Here is a 21,879-nt window from a genome sequence, read left to right as displayed (position 1 = left end):
ATCATACTTTTGTCATGCGGTATAAAACCAATCAATCAGTCATGATCGATAGAATCTGAATTTAACTTTTGATATTCGACCTTGTATAAAAAAGCTGGCATGACCCGTCATGTTTCATCAGTGCAATTTGCCCATAGTTCGAGCCTCATCGTCCTGCTAGAGAGTATGTTCCCATGTGTCATGAGTCATTCCCTCCATCGTACCTCGTGTCATGTCGCTCTCCAACAGCTACCACAGCAATGCTGTTGGTTGGTGCTGATGGACAGACAGCTGAGATGTCTTGTACTCACTCTTCCCGATTGATTTACAAGTATCCAATATTTGCTATTCAGCCCTCTTACTATTGCCCTTTGCTAGAACACAAGACACAGTATCGGGCTTCTCAGGCTCCAGGATTTGAGGAGTAATAAAAAAAAAATTGCACGACGAAAACCAATATTACTAACCCGAACTCATTAGCAAACATCAATCATCCCAAACATGGGTTTGAGACGCAATGAATATAAAAGCTAGCTGGGTATCGCATGAGAAGTGCTCCATTAGAAAAAGAAAAGAAGCTGCTCTTAATATACAGAAGGGAAATGTCTTCTAACGCCTAATAAGACAGAGAGAGATGATCGATGATGATGATGATGATGATGAAGGTGCCATTACTAAGCCTCGCTGAGCCCAATCTACAACCCCATTACCAGTCATGGCGCCACTCAAAAAAGGAATCGAATTCTTCCAGCCCTTTTTCCCTCTCATGATATGATAATACTATACTGCTAAAGAAGGAGGAGAACAAAACAAAGGAAAAGAGAAGAAAAAAAAAAACATCCTAGTGGGCTCTTGTCTCTACATGATTCTTGATTCCACCACTCCCCTACATTCAATAATGATCACATACACCACGCGTGGCAGAAACATCAAGCAGCAAAGCCTCAGCCTCAGCAGGGTTAAGAGTCCTCAATCAGGCGCGGTGGAGATAGGAGAAGAGTGGGAGGAGGAGGAGGAAGGTCAAGGTGGTGGCCCAGCTGGGGGTGAAGCGGAAGGAAGAGTCCGTGAGGCCAGTCGGGCCCAGCCCGGTGCCGCTGTTGTAGATGGATGGGGTGGAGGAAGGGGTGGTTGAGGTGGTAGTGGTTGGAGTGGTGGAGGGGGTGGTGGTGCCAGTAGTCGGGGTGGTCGATGTGCCAGGAGTGCCAGGAGTGGTGGTGGGGGTGGTGGTGCCAGTGGGTGGGGTGGTGGTGCCTGTGGGTGGGGTCGTGCTGCTTCCCCCGGTCGTGCTGAAACCATAACAAAAACCACAGAGAAGAAGGAATATGAGTCATTCATTGTACATAAATGAAAGATTACTCCACAATCAGTCCTTGGATTATTATATTCGAAGCTTTTAAGGAAACATGACCAGACCCAGAAATGGGAAATGCATCTACGAAAATTAAGAAGAAAAGAGCAAATTTTGCGGTGATCTTTTAACATCACAAGACAGCGCACAAACCCATAAAAGAAATAGGACAAATTTGACATTCGTGTGCCGAAGTCCGTGCAAGAATCAGATCGAAATGTTGAATACGAGACATACTCAACAGAATCAGATCATGGAGGAAGCCCAGAAGAATTAAGAACAAGGAGGGGCAAAGTTTGAGGCGATTTTCAACATCACAGTGCTAACTTTGACACTTCGGTCACTAATCAATCTTCTGCAGAAAGTCACTTGCTCAAAGTTAAATACAAGGGGAGAAATCGAAGAGCAGAGCATACCTGGGACTTGAAGGATAGACACATGAACCTGATTGGGCTGCATCAACAGGACACATTTCATACATCAACATGAGAGGAATTTGCGAGAACTACACATGGAAGTGCCGGAACAGATTTTTTTCGAAGGCTTACAGGGAGCAGAAGCGGAGGTGGTGGCTGTTCCGGCGAAGTCACAGCTCCCGGCAGCCTCACCCTTCCGCTGGAAGTAGCTGTTCACAGCGTAGTCGCAGTGGCTCTTGACGGTGTTGGGCTGGTAGCAGGCTCCGCTCGAGAGGATGGGGCTACAGTCGGCCCCGGCCCCGCAGGCATAGTCGAGGGCTTTCTGCAGAACTTGATCACTCATCCCATCTTTGCACACACAGTACGTCGCACCTGATCAAGAAAGACAGAGCAAACGACCACAGATTGTTAGGAACAGAAGAAATGTCCCTCCTTAACTCCCATAGCTGAAGAAAGAAATTTTCTTGAAAATGGGGTTTCTTTATATTTTTCCCCCTTTCTCTGCAGAACTCGAAATATGGAGGATGACTAGTTTAGTGAAGTTCGCAAGCTGTCAAATGGTGCTATGCACAAAAAGATTAGCTGTTCTTGATGCAGAGCTCTTCAGCACCTTCGTTAACGGTGCTGTAGCAAGAAGAAGAAGAAGATGATGATGATAACAAAAACCCAAGAAGCCATGGAGGCCAGAGACCACAACAAGGAAACGAGAGAGAGAGAGAGAGAGAGAGAGAAACTATAGTAGAAAAACAGAGGAAGATCCCAAGAAAAAGAAAGAACTCAAGATCAGCTGTTTTCTTTTGATCATCAGTTCATCACTCCCAACACTCGAAGAAAGGAAGATGAAAGGGGAAGATGTGAGGAGGAGGAGCTCACTTGAAGGGCCGGTGATGGCCAAGAGGAGCAAAGACAGCAGCAGAAGAGCCATGAGAGAGAGGTTTCTGCAGGAAGGAAGGATCAGATGAGGAAAGGAAACAACCCCTTTGAGGAGGAAGGGGGAATATCAAGAATCAAGATGAAGATGATTGATAGGTTCAGAGAGAGAGAGTAGGAGAGAGTTCCAGACAGACAAGAATATGTGAATGCCGGTGTGAGTGGCTCTGTTTGGTAGTGTCGGTGTCTCATTCTTCTTTCCAAGCTCCATTTATGATTAGTTTTTCTAATTTGTTAGTTAATTAAATTAATAACTTAGTTGATAATCGATGATCTTTTTTAAGGTTTCGCAAATTTTTTTTTAAAAAAATATTTATGATCTCATTTGAGCTAAACGACATTTTTAAGGTTTCACAGAGTAAAGAATACATGCTTAAGTACATCTTAAGATTCACAATATTTGTATGTAAAGGATAATCTATCTAATGGAATAGATAAAACTTAACTCGACAGGTGCTTATTGGATACCATTTCAACCGGTCTCATGATGATTTGGGAGCCGACAGTCAAGCCTTACGAAGAACTAATTACCAATCATATCTACGTATTACGGCATGGTTTGAGTATATAACTAATTAAACTTGGTATTGGAATTTGTATTTTATCCTGATTGCAGTATACATTTATGCCTGTTTAGCATGTTCAGCGTGAAAACATGTCTTAAGAATTGTATATTCTCAATCTCTTTAATTAACTTTTTTATGGATATTTCTTTAATTAAATCGCTCCCTACTTGGGTATGATTGTCCTTTACAATATTTTGACCTTTTATGTGGATGGGAGAAAACGGATGAACAGAAAAAGGAGGAAGAAGGGGATCTGTATAAAAATTTTAAAAAAAGAAATCTCATAGAAAATCTCTTTTTTGATTCAAGGGATTCGGATCTTATTTCTCATGAATAAGATTTTAAATTCGAGTTTTATGGACATAAAAAATTTATCCTGAGTTTGAACTCGGACCTAACCCCAATTAAAAAAAAAAAGAGTTACGCCGAAAGGATTTTACCATTTAATGTGTCGATTGAATTAGACTGGATTAGGGGAATTGTTGTTTCATTTTTTATCCTCCATTTCCTTCTATACAGATAAAGGATAAACAAATCACTTTTTAATGCAACAGCTCGATAAGGATAATCCGCGAGGACGGTGACTTTAGTTGTCCTACAAATTCATTTACACATGTCCCTGACTCTATCCATAAATTTTATAAAAACTGGACCGAATTATTCACATGTACTGACTAATTAGACGTGTGATTGGAACCTTTTTTGGTTTGACAATTTGAAATAAACCAATCAGTTCTCGTTCAGAATCAACCTACATATGTTCAAACAACAGATTTAACCTGGATGGTTTGGCAATATACAGTCTTAAACACAAAATTTAAGCCCTGTCATGCAGAGAACTCATGTAATTTTTATTTTTTTTTTTGGAATCAGGGTCAGACCTATAGTGAAAGGCAATGTTATAACTTCGCAAATGACGATCATCAAAGTTATCCCACGAAAAATGGCTCGGATAGTCGCTCTTTTTAACAAGCAAACCTTTGTATGTCTCGGGTTTTAAGATATTGTGAGGCTGTATACATTTGTTTTCCAATTGTAGAGTGGTCTCTTTCGGATGATGCCATGTTGTTTTCTTCCCTTTTTCTATGTGGGTGCGTGTGTGTGTGGCACTTTATGCTCCTTCCCCATGAAAATGAGATGCTGGGAATTTTGATATGTAGTGCTGTGGTGTCCCATCTTTTATTTGCTTTTCTCGTGCATCGTTATCATTTTGGTTCCAACGGATGGAAAGGTCACCATCCTCGCCAAAATTATCATTGTCCTCGCTTTTGGTTTATGCGGTAAACAGTCGTTATTTTCCAAATAAATACCTTGAAGTCCTTTTTAAATTTAATCGAGACATCAGATCGTTGCGTTGATTTTACTAATCAAAGTACTGTGGCTAAAATATTCATTATTACGCCCTATATCCGAAAATACAAAGTGAAAAATTTTCAGTATTCTTCGCATGGATAGGCAATAGTAACAAAATTAATCACAGTGAAACCGGAGAAGATAAAATTAGAGATGCGGCTTTTCATATTGTAAGAGGTTCTTGTCCATGCAAAGTAGGCAATTATAGTGGCTTTCTTTTCACCTTTTTAAACTTTTCTTTTCTTTCTATTACAAGATTATAAAAAGTTTATAAGTTTGATATGAGAAAATAACAATTTAAATAATAATTTCATTATTGAAAATCGAATACGAAATTCTTTTTAAGATAGAAAGTATAGTTCTGCACTACATTTTTTTTGGGGGTGGGAAGTACCCCTTTTAGGTGGAGGCTATAAAGGAAGAAGAATAGGAAGTGTTCTTTGAATTTCTGGTTGCTTTTCCACGACTTTTGATCATGGTTTTGTTTGATTGGGGCTTTGAAATTCCTTCCACCTATCGCTTTGGAATATAACTTTTGAAAAAAATAAAGAAAAACCTTTTTTTTCAAAGCACGTAAAAATGAAGAAAAAGTATTGAACGGTGTGAATTGTAGCCGATATTATCAGAAGAGTCAATTACAGACAAAATTTGATAAATTTTGTATGATATTTCTGACCAGTGAAATATCTGCAGTCGATTTAATCCTTCTACTGCCAAAATTTTAGTAAAACCTGATAAAGAAAATTGTGTGTTCGCAGCTAACATGGTCCCATGCTATTGCTATCCAAGGTGAATGATTGTTTATCTTTTTTGGATCGAATCCAGTTCGAGAGTGATTGTTTAAAATAATCTCAAAGTTAAATTCCAGGAAATAATTATTTTGGTCTCGATCTCAAAGTATGGGTGAATTCTCATTCTTTTTCTTGTAATATTCACTGTAGAGCGATGAAATTTCATACAATACTACTGATTTTGTCACTTAAATTGGAATAATACCGTAGTAATATCAACTCTAGTATTGGACCACTTGGTAAGACAGGTACAAGTCAACTTTAATTGAATAACTACGATAATGCTGGTGCGATGCCGTGGTTGGAAAAAAATTTCATGAATTTGTTGATTTGTTATAGTGGTTTGGTAGTAATTAATATATTGTATAACTAAAGTTTTAAAATCTCTCATATTATGTTTGCAATATAATAGACCTGAAATGGTCCGTTAATTTTACGTGAATGAACTTTCTTGCAATAGGTGCGATATTTATTAAAAGCATATCGTGACTAAGACCAAGTTAATACCCAAACAAAAATTACTCTTAAGTTAATGTGTTAGTATAACGTTAGTTTTACAACAAGAATAAAGGACATTTCTAGCACCACATATTAAAGAGACTACTTAAATAGATGAAAAATTAAAATAATTTATCCATTTAGTGAGTTAACCTCGTTCGAATTTAGATTAATTGGACGTAGAGAACTTTTAAATATCAAGTGGTATACACCGAAAAAATCACAAATAAAAAAGACTATTTGAATTGATGACGAATTAAGATAGGATTTTATCAACATTAGTTAGTTTTAGGTGAGCTGACACTTGCTATTATTAACTAAGGTAACGGGTGCGAGTCGTTTGATTAAAGAAAATTCACGATTATGAAAGGTTTATCTTTTAGTGGATCAAGCTCACTCAAACCTAGATTAGTCGGACCACTTCTGAATATCTAGTGGTGCACAACAACAAAAATATTTATATACTTATATTTAATAAAAATCAAAAGTAAAAAAAGAAAAGAAAAGGAAAGGTTTTAATCTATTTTTAAAAAGAAAAAAAGAACGTATCCCATTCCTTTTATATATGTGAAAATTAATAATAAAGAATTTGTTGCAAATAGTAATAAAAAAGGAAAAAACATGAGAGTGACACATGGCACTACGTACAAGAGTTTTAGTTTATTAAGATATAGCCACGGTAATTCAACTAATTCAGTTGCAAAGAAAGACTTGTCTTTACAAAGGGTTAGTTGCCCAAAAATGTACAAACATTTCACTTTGTATCTTTTTAGCACAATCTTTTTTTTTGAAATTGTTAAAAAAAGCATGAATTAATGAATTTGTGTCATATCTAGCACGCGATTACTTTCCCCGTGAATTTGGACAAAAAAATCCAACGTGACAAGCTAATAGTGATTACGTGGTTAATGGTATATGAGTTGGAAATCTCACCACACTCGAGGTGAAGCTTAGTTGTGGAAAAGATATATAAATTGTAACAAAAATGGACGTTAGCATCCTAAAAAATTTCAAAAAATTGTGGTGAGATCCCACTTGGAGTGTGGTAAAGTCACCAATTTAGATGTCATTTAAATTCACGGGAGAAGCAATTGTGTGTTAAAATGCAGATACTTTGACCAATGGAAGGTTGATTGGCTATTTTGTTATAATTTCAATGAAATCACAAAATTTTCTCAGTAAAAAGATTAATCTCGTTCAGGCGCTGATATGATATTCTAATTGAACATCCTCCTTTGGCCATATATTTTAATCATTTTATTTCTTTTTGCAATTTTTCCCTTTCTTATATGCTGAATATATGTTATGTACATTATTCATTCTTGTAATGAAACACATGAATCTAGTATAATAAAATTAAAATTTTAACAATTATTAAATGAGCATGAGTAATTCTATTATCGAAATTTATAACCGTTTTATTTACAAATAAGAACGCGAATCATCACCCAGTCTTTTTCCCGGTCTTTTTATCGTTCTTTTTCATCCTTTACAGTTTCCAGAAAGCTTTCTGTTTTTGTCCGGTGGGCAAAAAGCTCTGCAGAAGAATATGTTCGCCATGTGAATTATCGCACACGTGTCCCCTTTCAGTCAAACGCCCCCAACTAAAGTAATCACAACGACAAATGGACTTTTGCCTCGTCATCTTAGAAGGGAAAAATAAAAAGATAAAGAAAAAAAAGATCACAACGATAATATATATTGAGGATAGGAACTAAAATAGTGACACAAATTACCGCTTCGAAATTAAAAAGTTCTCATGTGGAACGTTTCCTATACCACCTTGATTTATTTCGTTGATTTTATTTTATTTATTAGATTTACAGCCGTCCTTTATTCAAACCACACCCCCCCCTCACAAAAAAAAAATGTTATTATTGTGTTATATTATTATTATTACTATAGAGAAATTACACATTAGTCCACTTTTTTTATTTTTGTCCCTTTTCCAATATATTTTGTCTTTTGACCATATATTTTACATTACTTTTCTATTTTTGTCATTTTATTAACTCTTCATTTAATTTTGCCGAGTTAGATTCATATGAATGCTCCATCAATGACACATCGGCTATTCTCCGTTGGCTGCTACACGTCGACTTACACATTTTATTCAATTCATCTCTAATTTAAATCTACTTCAAATTATTAAAAAAAAAGAAAAAAAAATTGATGAAAAAAGAAAGAAGAAGATGAACAAGCGGCAGCAGGGAGGGACTTCGCTTGTTCCTCTTCTTCGCGGAGTCCAAGTAAAGCCTGAGTAAAATCATTTTTTCAAATCCAAGGGAAATCAAATTAAAACCAACTTGTAAAATTTCTAAGCTAACAAAAATCCTAAAGCAATCAAACGAATCACAAAGTTTGCTTCGATACTCTCCTTTCACTGTCATTTCTTAATTTTAAGATTTATTGTTGGCTTCGATCAATTTGGGTCTTTCTCTTTAGAGTTTCAAAGTAAATTTTCGAATTTTTTTTGTTAGATCTCAAAATCAACAATGAACTTTTTCTTTAAAACTCGACAAAGGAGAGGAATGAGAAGTATATATACTAAATTAGGAGCAGAGCATAAAATAGAAGCAACACTGAAATGAGGAATCCAACTTTACTACTTGGCTTTCCCGTTGGATTCCTATTCGTCTCCTTCTTCTTCCATTGCTTGTGTGTTCTTCGATTTTCTTTATTATTCCTTCTTTTGAGATAAATGAAATTGTAGTGAAAGATGAAATATACTTTTATAACTAGTTGAATTTTTTACCGGTTTCATTTCATCCTCTATTGCTCTTTCTTTTTTAGATAATACATAAATTTCTGACCTGTCATTTAAATTGCACCTACAAGGATCCAACTCAACATATTTAATGAAATAAATGACGGAAGGGCTAATATAAAAAAACAATGGAAGGTATAGGATGAAAATAGAAAAAAAATAAAAAGGGATGAAAATAGAAAAATTGACAAAGATGCATGACTGAAAATATAGGTTCTCTTATTACTATATCATTATTATTAATTTTAAAAGGACCATATAGCTAAAAGGGAGAAAATGAAGGAATATATATGATGCATATGTATAAAAAAGAAATGGAGGAATATATGTGTACGTAAGCTGGAAAAAAAAAGGGAATAACTCCAAGGAATTCGGTTTATGTGGTTAATGAGGAGTTCGAGTATCCGTTTAATTTTAGATTCGAAACTCCTTGTTGTCACTGGAATACTTTTGGCGTGATTATTCACTCCATGCGCCGTTGGGAATTGACGGAGTCCCGAGAATTAGTCAAATGAAGCTTCAACAGTCAACACGCAAGTTGATAGGTAATATATATATATATATATATGTGAATGCAATTTCGTTAACAAGAAACCTTTTTCTTTAATGATAAATGAAAATACTAAAAATCCATCCATAAATCCACAGATAACGAAATATGAATTTTAAAAATCGACAGACTTTTCTGCAATAATACATGATAACAGTATTTTCCGACGCTAAAGCTTAATTTTATCGATACAGAAGAACTACAGTCCACATTATATGTCTTGAGAACGCAGATTTGTATTGGGATTTTTGGTTTAATTTGTTTATCTTCATAACACACAATATATAGTAAAAAAGTTAATGATCGGATATTATTTTGCTTAATAACTAGGGGAAATTATCAACTTTGGATGAAACGATTGTCTTTATTTATTAATTAATTTATACGTGCAAGTGCATGCATGTCGGCGCCGCTTCTTTTCTTAATTTCAGCTTCAGCCTCATTAATCACTTTAAGGTTATGCTGTAAATCTACTCAACGTACACTATAATCAGTCAAAGATAGCTCCTAATTTTAGATTCATTTGTCTCGTTTTTTCGGTAGAATCAGATTCATCTCTTTATATAATATGTTTATAGTTCTTTTGAGGTAGTCTGAATTAATTCATTTTTTTTATATTACTAATCAGACAACATCGTGGATTACGAATTTACATTTGATTTTTTTTTTAAGTGGATGCTGAATGTAAGTGATTGATCTAGGGGGGTCCTCGCCATTCAACTAAATCTCTTTCTCCGATGATGATCAGTTAAATATCGAAGACAAAAAGATATTGAAGTTACCATAAAAAAATATATATATATATATATATATATATATTACTCCCCAAAAATAAAATTGAAGTTATTTTGGGCTGGACTGGGCCCAAATTGAACTCATGTTATCTATATATCGCTTGTTCAGCGACAACCTTCATTCTGCACTTACTTTTTCCATGAAAATTTTGAGAACCAGCTGGTAATCAATTTTTCCATTTAAATGTGTTGAGATACGTTATCCCACATGAAAAAATTGAGAAAGAAATCACAAGCTTATATGAGATTTGAGTCTAACAACTTATCAGCTTAGACTTTTGGATTGCAGATGGGCTCAAGTCCGTATAGGTCAAAGTGGAAATTTTTACATGATATCAAATCGGATTATACTTCCGCGTTGTCGTGTGGGCTCACACCACGCTATATTCAGTTTCGAGGCAGTCAAGAGTGCGCATCATGTTAATCGGGCCTAAGAGTGGCCTGGTCTAGTTGCAAGGTAGCTAAATGTGCACCTCTAGTTAGGCTCGAGTGTGGAGCTCAAGGCTAGTTTGATATTTGTCCCCACGAGCACGAAAGAGGATGCCTGGCTCGTGGTCAGTTGTTAAAGGCGGGTGCTTAAGGGCACGCGTTGGACCATACGTTGCCACGTGAGGGCGGATGTTGAGATACGTTATTCCACATGGAAAAATTAAGGAAAAAAACCACAAGCTTATATGAGACTTGGGTTCAGCAACCTATCAGCTTAAGTTTTTGGGTTGCAGATGAACTTAAGTCCGTATAGGTTCAAGTGAGAATTTTTATAAATTGGAAAATAGAGAAAAAAAATGTCATATATGGCATCATATTCGTGAATACATTTAGTCTGAAGCTATAGACATATATCCCATCAAGTTCATGCCCGGATAAATTATTTTCTTACGTACTTTTTTGGTCCATCCACTTCCCTTATAATCATAAAAGAGCTATGTAATGAGCACACTAATATATATGGGAAGACACTCGTATCCCACCAACCACATGCACGAAGAAATTTGCATGAGAACTCAATGGTCAGTATTAGCTTAGAGACTTCCGTTGTGGGGTCGGAGGTGGCGGGCGCGGTCTCCAGCAATAGCTAGAGTTTATTGAGGTGGCGGCGGCAGTTGCCATGGTGGTTGAGGTGGTGGGAGTGGGCCTTCTCGGCGGGGTCGAGCAGGTGCTGAGATAACAAGAACAACCATGGATAATAACAAAGGTATGAAAATATACAGATATGAAGATCACTTCCGAAATTATGAAATGGAATGTCGGTTCGAGACTGAGCATTAATGATCTTCTATTTCTCTGGAAAAATTAATCAAGGAGCAGGGAGAAGATCATACCCGGGATTTTTCGGATAGATACATCCAGGTTTCTGAGCTGAATCAATGAGTCTCATCAACATAAGTTACATAGCCCATCCAGATTGCATGCATTGCACGGCGGATGTGAAGAAGTAGACCATTATCTCGGCATTAATGAGCCAAGCTGGTATTTGCAGTGAATCCCCTGGGTATTCTTTGAGAGACTGGACGAGGAATCCTCCAGAGATCTTCTTAAGACTTACTAGGAATAGAGGTGGAGGTCGTTCTGCTTCCGGCAAAGTCGCAGCTCCCGATGGCCTGACATTTCTGCTGGAAGTAACTAACTGTTCACGGCGTAGTCGCAGTGGTTCTTGATGGTGTTTGGCTGGCAGCAGGCTCCGTTCGGGCAGATGGGGCTGCATTCTGCCCCGGCCCGACAAGCATAGCCCGGGGTTCGCATCAGAACTTGATCACTCAGCCCTTGTTTAAACATGACACAGTACGTCGCACCTAATCAAACCCAAAGCTAAGCCCAGTGATTATTAGCAAGGGAAAAAAATGGTCGTGTTTTTGCAATTTCAGGCCAGATAACAAAGACGAATTTACCCAAAGACAGCCCGGTGAGGGCCAATAGGAGCAGAGACAGCAGCAGAAGTGCCATAAGAGCTGAAAGTTTTTTCTGCAGGAAGAGAGTGTCAAGAGTTGGAAAAATCAATGCTATACCATCGAGGAATGATCTAAGGGGGAAGAAGAAAATCAATGCTATACCATCGAGGAATGATCTATTCGGGGCCACCTTGGGGTCGTAAGTGGCTCGCTCATGACGAACTGATCTTATGCTCGTAGAGGTTCCCGATTCCTAAACGCTTAACAGCTTGACTGAATAACTTTTTAGAACCGGATATATCCGGTTTAAATTTCGCTTGTTCGATAAAGATTTTTATTTTTACTGGATTGCTCTAATCTATGACTATATAAGTTTGTTTTAATATTATGTTGATCGTTAAAAGGAACAATATATATTTGAGAATGATGATATATACATAATTATATCATTATCGAACACCTCATATATACTTGTAAATTGTAATTAGTAATATTCAAGTAATCTTATTATTACCTATGCATGGCTCGAGTTTGAGGTATTATTACGAGTAATCTTAACATTAACAACCGCCCGAGTTTAATAATGGATTTATTCCAAAAAGTGGGTCAATTTTCCCATCATGAAATAAGGGTTGGGCTAGTGATTTGAAGTTATCATTAGCAATTGAAGTAGAGCGTTCTAATTATCTAAAAAATTAGGCCAAATTGACATCTGAAAAGAATTCATTTTAATTAATAAAATGATGATACTCGTGTCTGACCAAAAAAAAAAAAGAGTGTTTGGTTCTAATTAATTTTTTTTTGTATTAATTTAAGATTATTAAGATGGTAATAAATTATTATATGATTAGTAATTTGAAAATTACCAAGTTGACCTCAAGAGGATAACCCTCGTCAACCTCGCTCCTCCCACTGTCCCGACTGTGAAGCTGCAAAACCCTAAAAAATTGAGCTCTGAGCAGGCACCAGCCTCTGTGCTGAGCGGACCTTCTCACCCCCCACCACATCAAAGGCGCCTCAAATGACAATCCTCTCCAAGTCACGCCCTCTCCTCAAAGCCATAAACCCCGCCGCCGCCGCCGCCTCCTCCTCCCTTAGGACCATCACCGCCTCCCCATTTCTCTCCCAGCAGCCCCAGCTCGTCGACCCCCAGCCGGAGCCGGCGCATTCCACCCCTCTTCCCCCAAACCCGGCTTCCGGCAGCCCCCTCTACTCCTCGAACTGGCGCAACCCGATGCCCCAGAGCCTCCCGGGGGCCCAGTCCCTGATCCCCATGGGGTTCCTCAACCAGACGGCGCAGCCGAGGATCCAGTCCCTCTCCCGGACCCTAGACGTCCACTCCCTCATGAACTTGTTCGCCGACTGGATGACGTCTCAGCGATGGTTCGACATGAAGCAGCTCTTCGAGCTCTGGGTTCGGAGCTTGGACAAGAATGGAATTCCCAACAAGCCCGACGTGAACATATACAATCACTACCTCAGGGCTAACCTGATGACTGGGGCTTCCGCCGGGGAGCTGCTGGATCTGGTGTCTCAGATGCAGGACTACGCGATTGAGCCCAACACAGCGTCCTTTAACCTCGTCCTGAAAGCAATGCACCAGGGCAGAGAGACTGAAGCTGCCGAGCAGTTGCTCCAACGGTTAGAATGATCAATGTTGCTATTCATTTGCTAAAAAATGGGCTACGTTTCATCGATGGTTGCTAACTCCGGGCCTCAGTGGTTTGGGTCGGCCAGTGTTAGTTTGCCAGGGACATTGCTCTGTTTCTGCTGGTATATGGGCATGTCTTTACAGTATGCAGTTCGTGTTGGATGATGTTAGTTTGCCGTTGACATTGCTTCTGTCTCTACTGAGTAGATGGGCATGTCTTTATAATCTGCAGTTCTCACGGAGAGCGTGCCATCAGTCACCTCATTTTTGTACAGTTTGATCATAACGATACAATGTACGTTTTGTCTCTATAAAACGAGAAAAAGGATCGGTACAGAGATTTTAATCTGAATTTCAACTAAGATTCATAAAACTAATTGGGCTGATTCTAATGGCGTGTTTGTGCATGAATAGGGAAGAAATGGCATGAGAGTTTTTGTGATTCTTGCTGTTATATTGGTTCAGTTTGATCTTTTTATCTGTGTGTCAGACTCAGTTTCATTCGCTTCCTTTGTTGTCTTAAGGTGCCATAAGTAAGTTCCTTGAGAAATAGACTGCAAGGTCAAACTAATTATTGTTGTTTTCAGGATGCTGCAGACTGGAAAAGAATCTGCCCCTGATGCTGAGACATATGATTTGGTGGTCGGCATGCTCCTTTTGTCCAATAAGATTGATGCTGCCTTGAGGTATATTGACTTGATGTTGAGATCAGGTCATATGATGTCACTCAGGATTTTCACTGATTGTGTAAGAAGTTGCGTTAACAAGGGCAGATTGGATACACTGGTGTCTGTAATTGAGAGGTGTAAGGTACAGTACACCCCTCTATTTCATAGAACTCAATCATATGTCTATGTCCCGTTCTTTTCCAACTTCTCGTTTATTCTTTTCCAAGCATGAATATTTTTCGTATTGGTTGTGCTAGGCAACAGATCAGAATAAAGCCCTCTGCCCACCCTGGGGCCTTTGCAATGATATTGCTGAAATTGCAATGCAAAATGATAATAGCAAACTAGCCCTTTGTGCGTTGGAGTTCTTGGCTAAGTGGATTGCTCGAGGTGAAATTGCTAGGCCGCCTGTTCTGCTCTCTGTAGATGAAGGACTTGTTGTTGCAGCTCTTGGAACTTCTGGTAGAACATATGATTCTACTCTCCTGGATGTATCATGGGCAATCCTGAAACATTCGTTGCGCCAAACAAAGTCACCTTCTCCAGAATCTTACCTGGCAAAGATATATGCACATGCATCCTTGTCTAATCTGCAAAGGGCTTTTGGCACTCTCAACGAATTTGAGGCTACCTATGGGAATAATGAGGAAGCTGAAGATCTTTTCTCTCCATTTACCTCACTGTATCCGCTGGTTGTGGCGTGCTCAGAAAAGGGCTTCGAGTCTTTAGACCAAGTAATGCCACTCACCTTGAGTTTTTTTCTTTAGTTGTCTAGACACACTTCTTTTTCTTTCTGATAATTCTTTCCAGTTTGTTGTAGTCTACTTTGGAATCCCAGTTTATTTATTCTTTTGACTCGCTTCAGTTAACATTTATTAGATCATTCTTTGCTGCTAATTCTATCAGTACAGTACATACTGGTCTTTAATATAGCTAAATGTATTTGTTCTTTGAGCAACGTGTGGTCCCACAACTAACTTCTGCGTAATTACACCCTTTTTTCTTTCTTTTTTGGCTTGGATATATCATTCATTATGGCAGGCAAGCTTTTACAATTTTTCTTTTTGGGCTTGATAATTTAACTAATGGGCTCTAATGAACCATCCATTGTTGCAGGTTTATTACCAGCTGGAGAAGTTGAAACATGCAAATCCTCCTTACAAATCAGTTGCTGCTCTCAACTGTGTAATCCTTGGCTGTGCAAATATATGGGACCTAAACCGTGCATATGCGACATTCGAGGCAATCGATGGGGAGTTTGGGTTGACTCCTAACGTTCATTCCTTTAATTCCTTGGTACTTGCATTTGGGAAGCTAAAGAAGGTGCTAAATCGTCTTAGTTTACTGATCTGTGCATATGCTATTGCTGTGCTTAATTTTCTCCCGTGGCTTTTAGTTCGCACGTGTCATCTAACTGGCTAGGTTAAGGTTCTGTCCAAAGCGATCCCTTGTTTACACAATAGTTTGTTTCTGGAATTTATATCTGCTAACTTCTGGGAGGGGACATATGTTAAAGTATAGAAGAAATATATGGAGAGTTTATGCGAGTGGGGTCTTCAAGTCCCAAATGTATGAGCATACCATTTATAGAGTTTCGTTTGCAGCCCCGTTTTAGGTGAATCACATTATATGATCCTCTTTATATACTGATATGTTGATTTGCCACTGTTGAAGTAGTGAAAGAGCTTTTCTGTGGCAGACTTCTGAAGCTTCAAGAGTGTTCGAGCATTTACTGAGTGTGGGGGTAAAACCAAATGCAATGACATATTCGGTGCTTGTGGATGCTCATCTAATAAATAGGGATCCAAAAGCTGCACTCTCTGTGGTTGATGAGATGGTAACCATGACTAGGTTGTGTTTGGGTGAAATTTTCTATCTAAAATGTTTTTGTCTTATGTTTTTTTGGATTTTGTGCATGGGGCAGGTAACTGCTGGATTTGTTCCCACAAAAGATATGCTGAAAAAGATCAGGAGAAGGTGCACGAGACAAATGGATTATGAGAGTGATGACCGGGTGGATTCACTAGCCAGAAAATTTGACATTCGGATGGGTACCGAGACTCGAAGGGACATGCTCTTTAATCTTGACTACAGCATGGCGTACGCTGCATAGGTAAATTCTGAGGTACTGTTAGATACTTCCGATGATTCTTCTATATGTTGGCTTTATCGGAAATTGGGAAATTGTTAGATGCTCTTAGACCTTGGTTGCACTGGTGGAGCCTATGTCATTTTAGGTCAGGCATGTTCTGATAGAATAATCTCTCATGAGAGATCGATTGTAAGAGATGAACTGTGTGCTTGGAATGGTGATATGGTGAGGAAGCGTTGATCAAGTAATTTTGGGCTGTGGTCTCATTTTCCAGCATTTTATTGGTCATTCCACAATAACTTCATGTTTCAGCAAGAAACGGAAACAGTTATTCCTTGTTTTTCCTGTTTCTCGAGATCATAAGATGAAAAATGAAAAAACTGAGAATGATCTTTTGATTTCGGTTTGCTTCCAACATGGATGGCCTTGATATGCAAAAGCATCTATTCTCGTCCCATCTGCTTGCAGCAGAAATGTTGATGCGCATGATTTCGTGTTCGTCATTCATTCATTCATGGGTTTCTGTACTGGCATCGGGTTAACATGGACTTTGTCTTCCTCTGATCATGTAGGTATTATCCTAATTTCTGCTTGGGAGACCCAAGGCTGATGATGCCGCCGCGTTTGTTGGCAACAGGTCCAGCTCTGGTTTCCTGTCACGATCATCCCCTTGTACTGTATATTATTCAGTTTCTACTTGCTTTGAAACTTGATAGGATGAATTTTGAGAACGTATGGAGCAGTTTGTTTCGATTTTTTTGTAGTTTGATAGTGCCAGTTTAGTTAGATAAATAATTTTCTTTTTTCCCCTGTGATGGTTATATTTAGAATAAAAAGTGCCTAGATCACTCTTCTTTCGCGTTGCTAATTGATCTCTTTCGACTGAATCTAAGGTTTCTCAATGCTCTATGAAACTCCACTGTCTCAATTCTCGGGCAATCTTTTCTAGTCCAAGGTGATTAGTTGGGGTTTTGTTTATTTTTCGTGTCCATTGCATCGGCATTCACCTAATTACAATATACCACAGTGAACAAAAGGGAAGCACATGGACAGAATCGCGAAAATACTTATAAACCAAAATGAAGAGAGGATTGTAATCGAATAAAAGAAACACAATGAGTGATGAAGAAAGAAACATTTCACTGTCATTACCGTTCATTATTGCACCAATTATGAAATGCTTGGATTCATAAAGTTTTGGATTTGATTATACCTTTAAGCCAGGTATATGACCCCATCTTATTCTGGCTTAGTTTAACATGGGGAGGTTTGGTCGAGTGAATTCAGTTTCTATGGAGGTAATGTATGGGCTTCATGGCCAACATCAGTTTTGCAGTGTGTATTTCGGTATCCAGAATTCAATCAGCTCCGACTAATATAGTTCGAGTCGAGTCGGCCACTAAAGGATAAGAGTGTGTTTGGATTCGCAACAATTTTCAACTCAACTCAACTCCACTTTTCTTCAATTCAACATCACAATTATTACTTTTTTTTATTTTTTAAATATTTTTAACCATTCAATTCAATTTTTAATATTAAATTCTCTCAACTATTCATTACTTTTTTACAATTCAACAACACAATCATTACTTAATCATTATTTTCTCTCAATTATTTATTATTTTTTCACACTTTTTCTCATAATTCAACAATACAATCATTACAAATCAATTAAAATCAAAACTCAACTCAACTCAACTCTCAATCCAAACACACCTAAAACTCTTCCAATCAAGAATTTTCTCCATCCATAAAAACTCAAACCTTAAGACATTGTTTGAGGGAAATTATGTCGAATCGCTTGAACTAACCCTTGTTGACTAGTCAGCATTCCTTTGGCAAGCGAATTCGACTTGATTTCGGATTATTCGATATCAATTGCATTTCTGGATATTAAGTGTTACGTCAAAAAATATATGGATTTCACGAAAAATAATGATTAGGTCTCTTGATTGTAAAATTTATTCCAGTTAAAAATAGCGAGTCCTAAAATTTGAATATAGGAAATGGATTATAACGATTCATTTTGTACTAAAAATCATGTCCGATGTACTAAGAAATTTTGGATTTTATGTCAACAAATCCTCACTTTACATTCAAACACAACCAAAATTGGTGAAGAAAAAACTAAAAGTATGTTCATTTTTTGGTTGAAATTAACCATTGTATTGTTTTTTTTTCTTTTTCTAATTTTATATTTTTCAAAGATTAATTTTTAGGGGAATAAATTCTGAAAAAAGGGAAAGACTGAGGCTGATTTCCCGCGACCAGACCAGAGCCGGGTTTTGTTGGTTGTCGTTCATCGGACTATAAGAAAAGAACGAACAGAAAGTTCAGTCCTTTCCGCTACTGAAGCTTCGACTGAGTCTCTCCCTCCCTCCCTCTCTCCCGATCTCTATCGGTACTCCCTCCCTCCCTCCCTCCCTCTCGCACTGTCAGCTACGGATTTTCGGTTCTGTGATCGCTATATCCTAGCCGTTGATGCCCTAGAACCCTGCTTTCAGCTGCAAATTCGAGAAAGCAGAGCAGTATTCCCATGGAAGGCGGCAGCGGCGGCCCCAAGAAAGAGGAGGAGCAGGATGGGGTCTCGGTGCATTCTCCTTGCAAAGCTCCCCCTTCTTCTGCCTCTTCTCTCCCCAAGGTCTTAACAATCCCGTTTTCGTTCTATGGAAATAACGGGGCTGGGGTCTGTATTCTGAAATTGTGGGTTTGTGTGCATGAAACAGGAGCAATCCCAGGTTGAATTGGAGCTCAGGCTGTTACAAGCGCTTGAGATATATCCTCCCGGAAAGCTGCAAGGCAAGCATCTCGAAAGTATTTGTCGAAAAGCAGCTGTTTTTTTTTTTGTTTGGTTTATTTAGTGATTATTACATGCTCTGGAAGAGATGCGTCTGACACTCAATTGGAATTCATGAGCACCGAAACCATGCGACTTTCAATAGGATCTCGATCTCGATCTCATCATGATGTTTTATGGGACATGTCTATTGAGATGATTGGATTAATTCAATCATTCAGAATATCCCGCAATTTCATTCTATTCGGTCGACACGATGATGATGTCTTGAGCATTATTGTCCTCACCTCATCATTGTAGCTGTCACTGGAAACTCTGATGCATGCAGCACATGGCATTGCCCTTCCTCTTCGTCCTATTTTAGATTTTCATGGAGCTATCTTGATTATGAAGTTGTAGCAGTGTGTGCCTGTCTCCTTTTCGGAGAAAAGGATTAGGGCAAAGATATCATTTGCTTGATCCTGGACCGACTTGGTTGTATCTTTTATTTTATCTGTCTCTCGGTTTTATATTGAGCACGGAAGTGGCGCATGGAAGATTAGCAGTAAAAAGATGAATTGTCTTGGCCTCCCCTTTCCTGAATATGTATTTTAACTTGGGGCTGCTGTGAATTGGAAAATCTTTTCATGATTTTGCTGATAAAAGAAGGCTTCAGGAATCTTCTTTTCATGCGGTTATCCCAATTAAGACTAATGGTTCTCATTATCTGACTCGAAGCTCTTCTTACGCAGGCATCCACAGGCACTTTGTCCTGTATGGACTGATGGAATATCTGCGCAGAAGGTTCACCATGTTCCATCATTTTCATTTTTCTCCTTTTTTTTTCCCCTAAAAAAAAGTTATTTCTAGTATGTTCCTAATTCACAAAGTGAATGGTAACCATATCTCCGTTGCACACTTATAGTTTTTCGATTCATCATCTCAGCTTTGACCGGTCTTTCTCTGCGGAAGAGGTTCTCCAGTTGCTGGATCGCTTTTACAACTTAGAAATGATGGTACTATTTTCATTTCGACATGTTTCCATTCACTTCCTTCAATATAGTAGAACCATATCAAGAGTTAAGAATGATTCCAGGTCAATAACATATACGATCTGCATTAAAAATGTTAGCTGTTTATCTCTTGGAATCTTACATATATTCTTAAAATCCTAGTCCATACATTATATTGAAGAAAGGTGTAAACTCAGCGCTGTAAAACAGTTAACTGATTCGCATCAGGAATCATGTTTCCTGTCTATTGTGCCACTGACTGAATCCCCGTTCTTTCTTTCAGAAACCGGATGAGGAGGAAATGGAGATCCTGAATCAAGAAGAGGACTTCAGCTTGCCCCAAAGCTATTTCACCAAGGACGAGCAGTAGCTAAAAAAAGTCGTGTAAATAGAAAGGCTCCTTGGGAGGTCTTTGTTTCTGATTTGCTGAACATCTTCCCTATTTACTGTACATGGGCTAAATGAATAAATAGTGATTTAGTTGTCTTGAGGAGCAAAGTTTTTTTTTTTTGTGTCAGCTAGTTATGAGCTACTGTTTTCTTTCCTGTTCCGATTTTGTCAAGTGGAGCGACTGATAATCGAGAATGGTGCTTTCCTTGGTTGTGGATTCATCGAGCCGGACTTGACCTATATTTACCATGGCCTAGGCCTGACAAGACCGAATTCAACCTTCCAAAGGAATCATTTCGGCCCAACATGGCCATGGTGAGAGTAGGCAAGCTCCTTGGGAGATCTTGGCCGCATTGCAGCCGATTTTAACCTTGTTTAGGCTATGCAAAGCCCCTTAGATTTTGGCTCTGGAGGGTGCTTGGAGGAGCCACAACACAGTTACATAGGCCATGTGATTTCCCGATCGCAACCCCCAGCCTTGAACTGAAGTTGGCCAGGCCTGTCAAAGTGCTGAGCAAAGCTTTGTGTTAGCTCAAACTCCGAGGTCGGTTTGGCTTCAAAATTTTTTTAAACTCCACTATACTTAATTCCACTTATCTTCAATTTAACAACATAATTATTACTTTTTCCTTTTTCTTTAATTTTTTAATCATTCAATTCAATTTTTAATACTAAATTCTCTCAACTATTTATTATTTTTTCCACAATTCAACAACACAATCATTACTTTCTCTTAACTATTCATTACTTTTTCTCAATTTTTCTCATAATTTAATAACACAATCATTATAAATTAATTAAAATCAAAACTCAACTCTACTCGATTTTAAAATCAAACACAATTGTTTGTATCCAAAGTGGTTGAGTAATGCTTAACTAATAATTTTTCTCAAAGTAGAATGAGATAGTTTACTCATCCGAAACTCGTAGGTTCTGTTCTTTTAAATTTGTGGTTTTGTTTATGAAACTAAATCGTTATAGATTGGCATTGAGGAATATTTTACAGAAAGAAGAGGTAAATGTCGTAAGAGAGATCTCGACGTACCGATATTGAGAATGATATTGGCACTCCATCCTATTGCCTTACAGGTCCAAATGGTATCATAGAAATTATAATGGCATTCCAAAAGGAAATGAGAAATTAATGGAAGAAAAGCTATAATATTGATCAAATATACGATCGGTTTTAGAATTTCTTAATTCATGCTATTGTTAGCAATTTACACTCAAATTATTCGATACAAAATATGCTTTTGTATATAAAAAAAAAACAACATATATAGATCCTGTTATTTAGATTAAATCGATCGCGACTAGATGAAAGATTACATCAATCTAAAGTTGTAACTAATGTATTCGTTAGAGTTAATTATATAGCTATGATTGGCCGACTCCCAAAGTTGCTTCT

The 21,879-nt window shown here is 38.0% G+C and overlaps 3 protein-coding genes and 1 long non-coding RNA gene across 6 annotated transcripts; 3 read left to right on the top strand and 1 right to left on the bottom strand.

The window, feature by feature from the left end:
* Nucleotides 1–438: 438 nt before the first annotated feature.
* LOC116199792 (PLASMODESMATA CALLOSE-BINDING PROTEIN 3-like) lies at nt 439–2,884 on the bottom strand. Its single transcript, XM_031530293.1, has 5 exons — nt 2,811–2,884; nt 2,617–2,681; nt 1,876–2,115; nt 1,744–1,780; nt 439–1,265 (listed from the first exon to the last, which is right to left on the bottom strand). Exons 1-5 carry the CDS (start codon nt 2,882–2,884, stop codon nt 953–955), a joined length of 729 nt encoding a protein of 242 aa, XP_031386153.1. The 3' UTR covers nt 439–952.
* Nucleotides 2,885–10,819: 7,935 nt separating this feature from the next.
* On the top strand, nt 10,820–12,655 carry LOC116199788. 2 transcript variants are annotated; one of them, XR_004155604.1, is made up of 2 exons: nt 10,820–11,187; nt 11,301–12,655. It is a non-coding gene; the product is annotated as an uncharacterized LOC116199788 (long non-coding RNA). The 2 variants fall into 2 exon arrangements; XR_004155603.1 differs by having other exon boundaries at nt 11,295–12,655.
* Nucleotides 12,656–12,781: 126 nt separating this feature from the next.
* LOC116199786 (pentatricopeptide repeat-containing protein At1g26460, mitochondrial) lies at nt 12,782–17,179 on the top strand. Of its 2 annotated transcripts, none has more exons than XM_031530275.1 (7): nt 12,782–13,522; nt 14,120–14,342; nt 14,458–14,934; nt 15,317–15,523; nt 15,900–16,037; nt 16,125–16,313; nt 16,865–17,179. In XM_031530275.1, the coding sequence occupies exons 1-6, from the start codon at nt 12,903–12,905 to the stop codon at nt 16,311–16,313; spliced, it is 1,854 nt and encodes a 617-aa protein (XP_031386135.1). In that variant the 5' UTR covers nt 12,782–12,902; the 3' UTR covers nt 16,865–17,179. The 2 variants fall into 2 exon arrangements, with proteins under 2 accessions (XP_031386135.1, XP_031386136.1); XM_031530276.1 differs by having other exon boundaries at nt 16,125–16,325.
* A 1,355-nt stretch (nt 17,180–18,534) lies between these two features.
* LOC116201510 lies at nt 18,535–20,613 on the top strand. Its single transcript, XM_031532773.1, has 6 exons — nt 18,535–18,693; nt 18,797–18,933; nt 19,019–19,091; nt 19,821–19,872; nt 20,015–20,084; nt 20,365–20,613. The coding sequence occupies exons 2-6, from the start codon at nt 18,829–18,831 to the stop codon at nt 20,449–20,451; spliced, it is 387 nt and encodes a 128-aa protein (XP_031388633.1). The 5' UTR covers nt 18,535–18,693; nt 18,797–18,828; the 3' UTR covers nt 20,452–20,613.
* The last annotated feature ends 1,266 nt before the right edge of the window (nt 20,614–21,879 follow it).

This window comes from Punica granatum, chromosome 3 (assembly GCF_007655135.1).
Source record: "Punica granatum isolate Tunisia-2019 chromosome 3, ASM765513v2, whole genome shotgun sequence".
Taxonomy (NCBI): domain Eukaryota; kingdom Viridiplantae; phylum Streptophyta; class Magnoliopsida; order Myrtales; family Lythraceae; genus Punica; species Punica granatum.
This window is presented reverse-complemented; position numbering and strand designations above follow the sequence as displayed.

Bases quoted from the DNA above. Each gene is read 5' to 3' on its own strand.
- LOC116199792 (XM_031530293.1), bottom strand. From the start codon at position 2,884: ATGGAGCTTGGAAAGAAGAATGAGACACCGACACTACCAAACAGAGCC. The intron at 2,682-2,810 runs GTCTGTCTGGAA...TCCTTCCTGCAG, and splicing joins ACCGGCATTCACATATTCTT to AAACCTCTCTCTCATGGCTC. The intron at 1,781-1,875 runs GTAAGCCTTCGA...CTGTTGATGCAG, and splicing joins CACCTCCGCTTCTGCTCCCT to CCCAATCAGGTTCATGTGTC.
- LOC116199786 (XM_031530275.1), top strand. From the start codon at position 12,903: ATGACAATCCTCTCCAAGTCACGCCCTCTCCTCAAAGCCATAAACCCC. The intron at 14,343-14,457 runs GTACAGTACACC...TGGTTGTGCTAG, and splicing joins CTGTAATTGAGAGGTGTAAG to GCAACAGATCAGAATAAAGC. The intron at 16,038-16,124 runs GTAACCATGACT...TGCATGGGGCAG, and splicing joins TCTCTGTGGTTGATGAGATG to GTAACTGCTGGATTTGTTCC.
- LOC116201510 (XM_031532773.1), top strand. From the start codon at position 18,829: ATGGAAGGCGGCAGCGGCGGCCCCAAGAAAGAGGAGGAGCAGGATGGG. The intron at 19,873-20,014 runs GTTCACCATGTT...TCATCATCTCAG, and splicing joins ATGGAATATCTGCGCAGAAG to CTTTGACCGGTCTTTCTCTG. The intron at 20,085-20,364 runs GTACTATTTTCA...TCTTTCTTTCAG, and splicing joins TTTACAACTTAGAAATGATG to AAACCGGATGAGGAGGAAAT.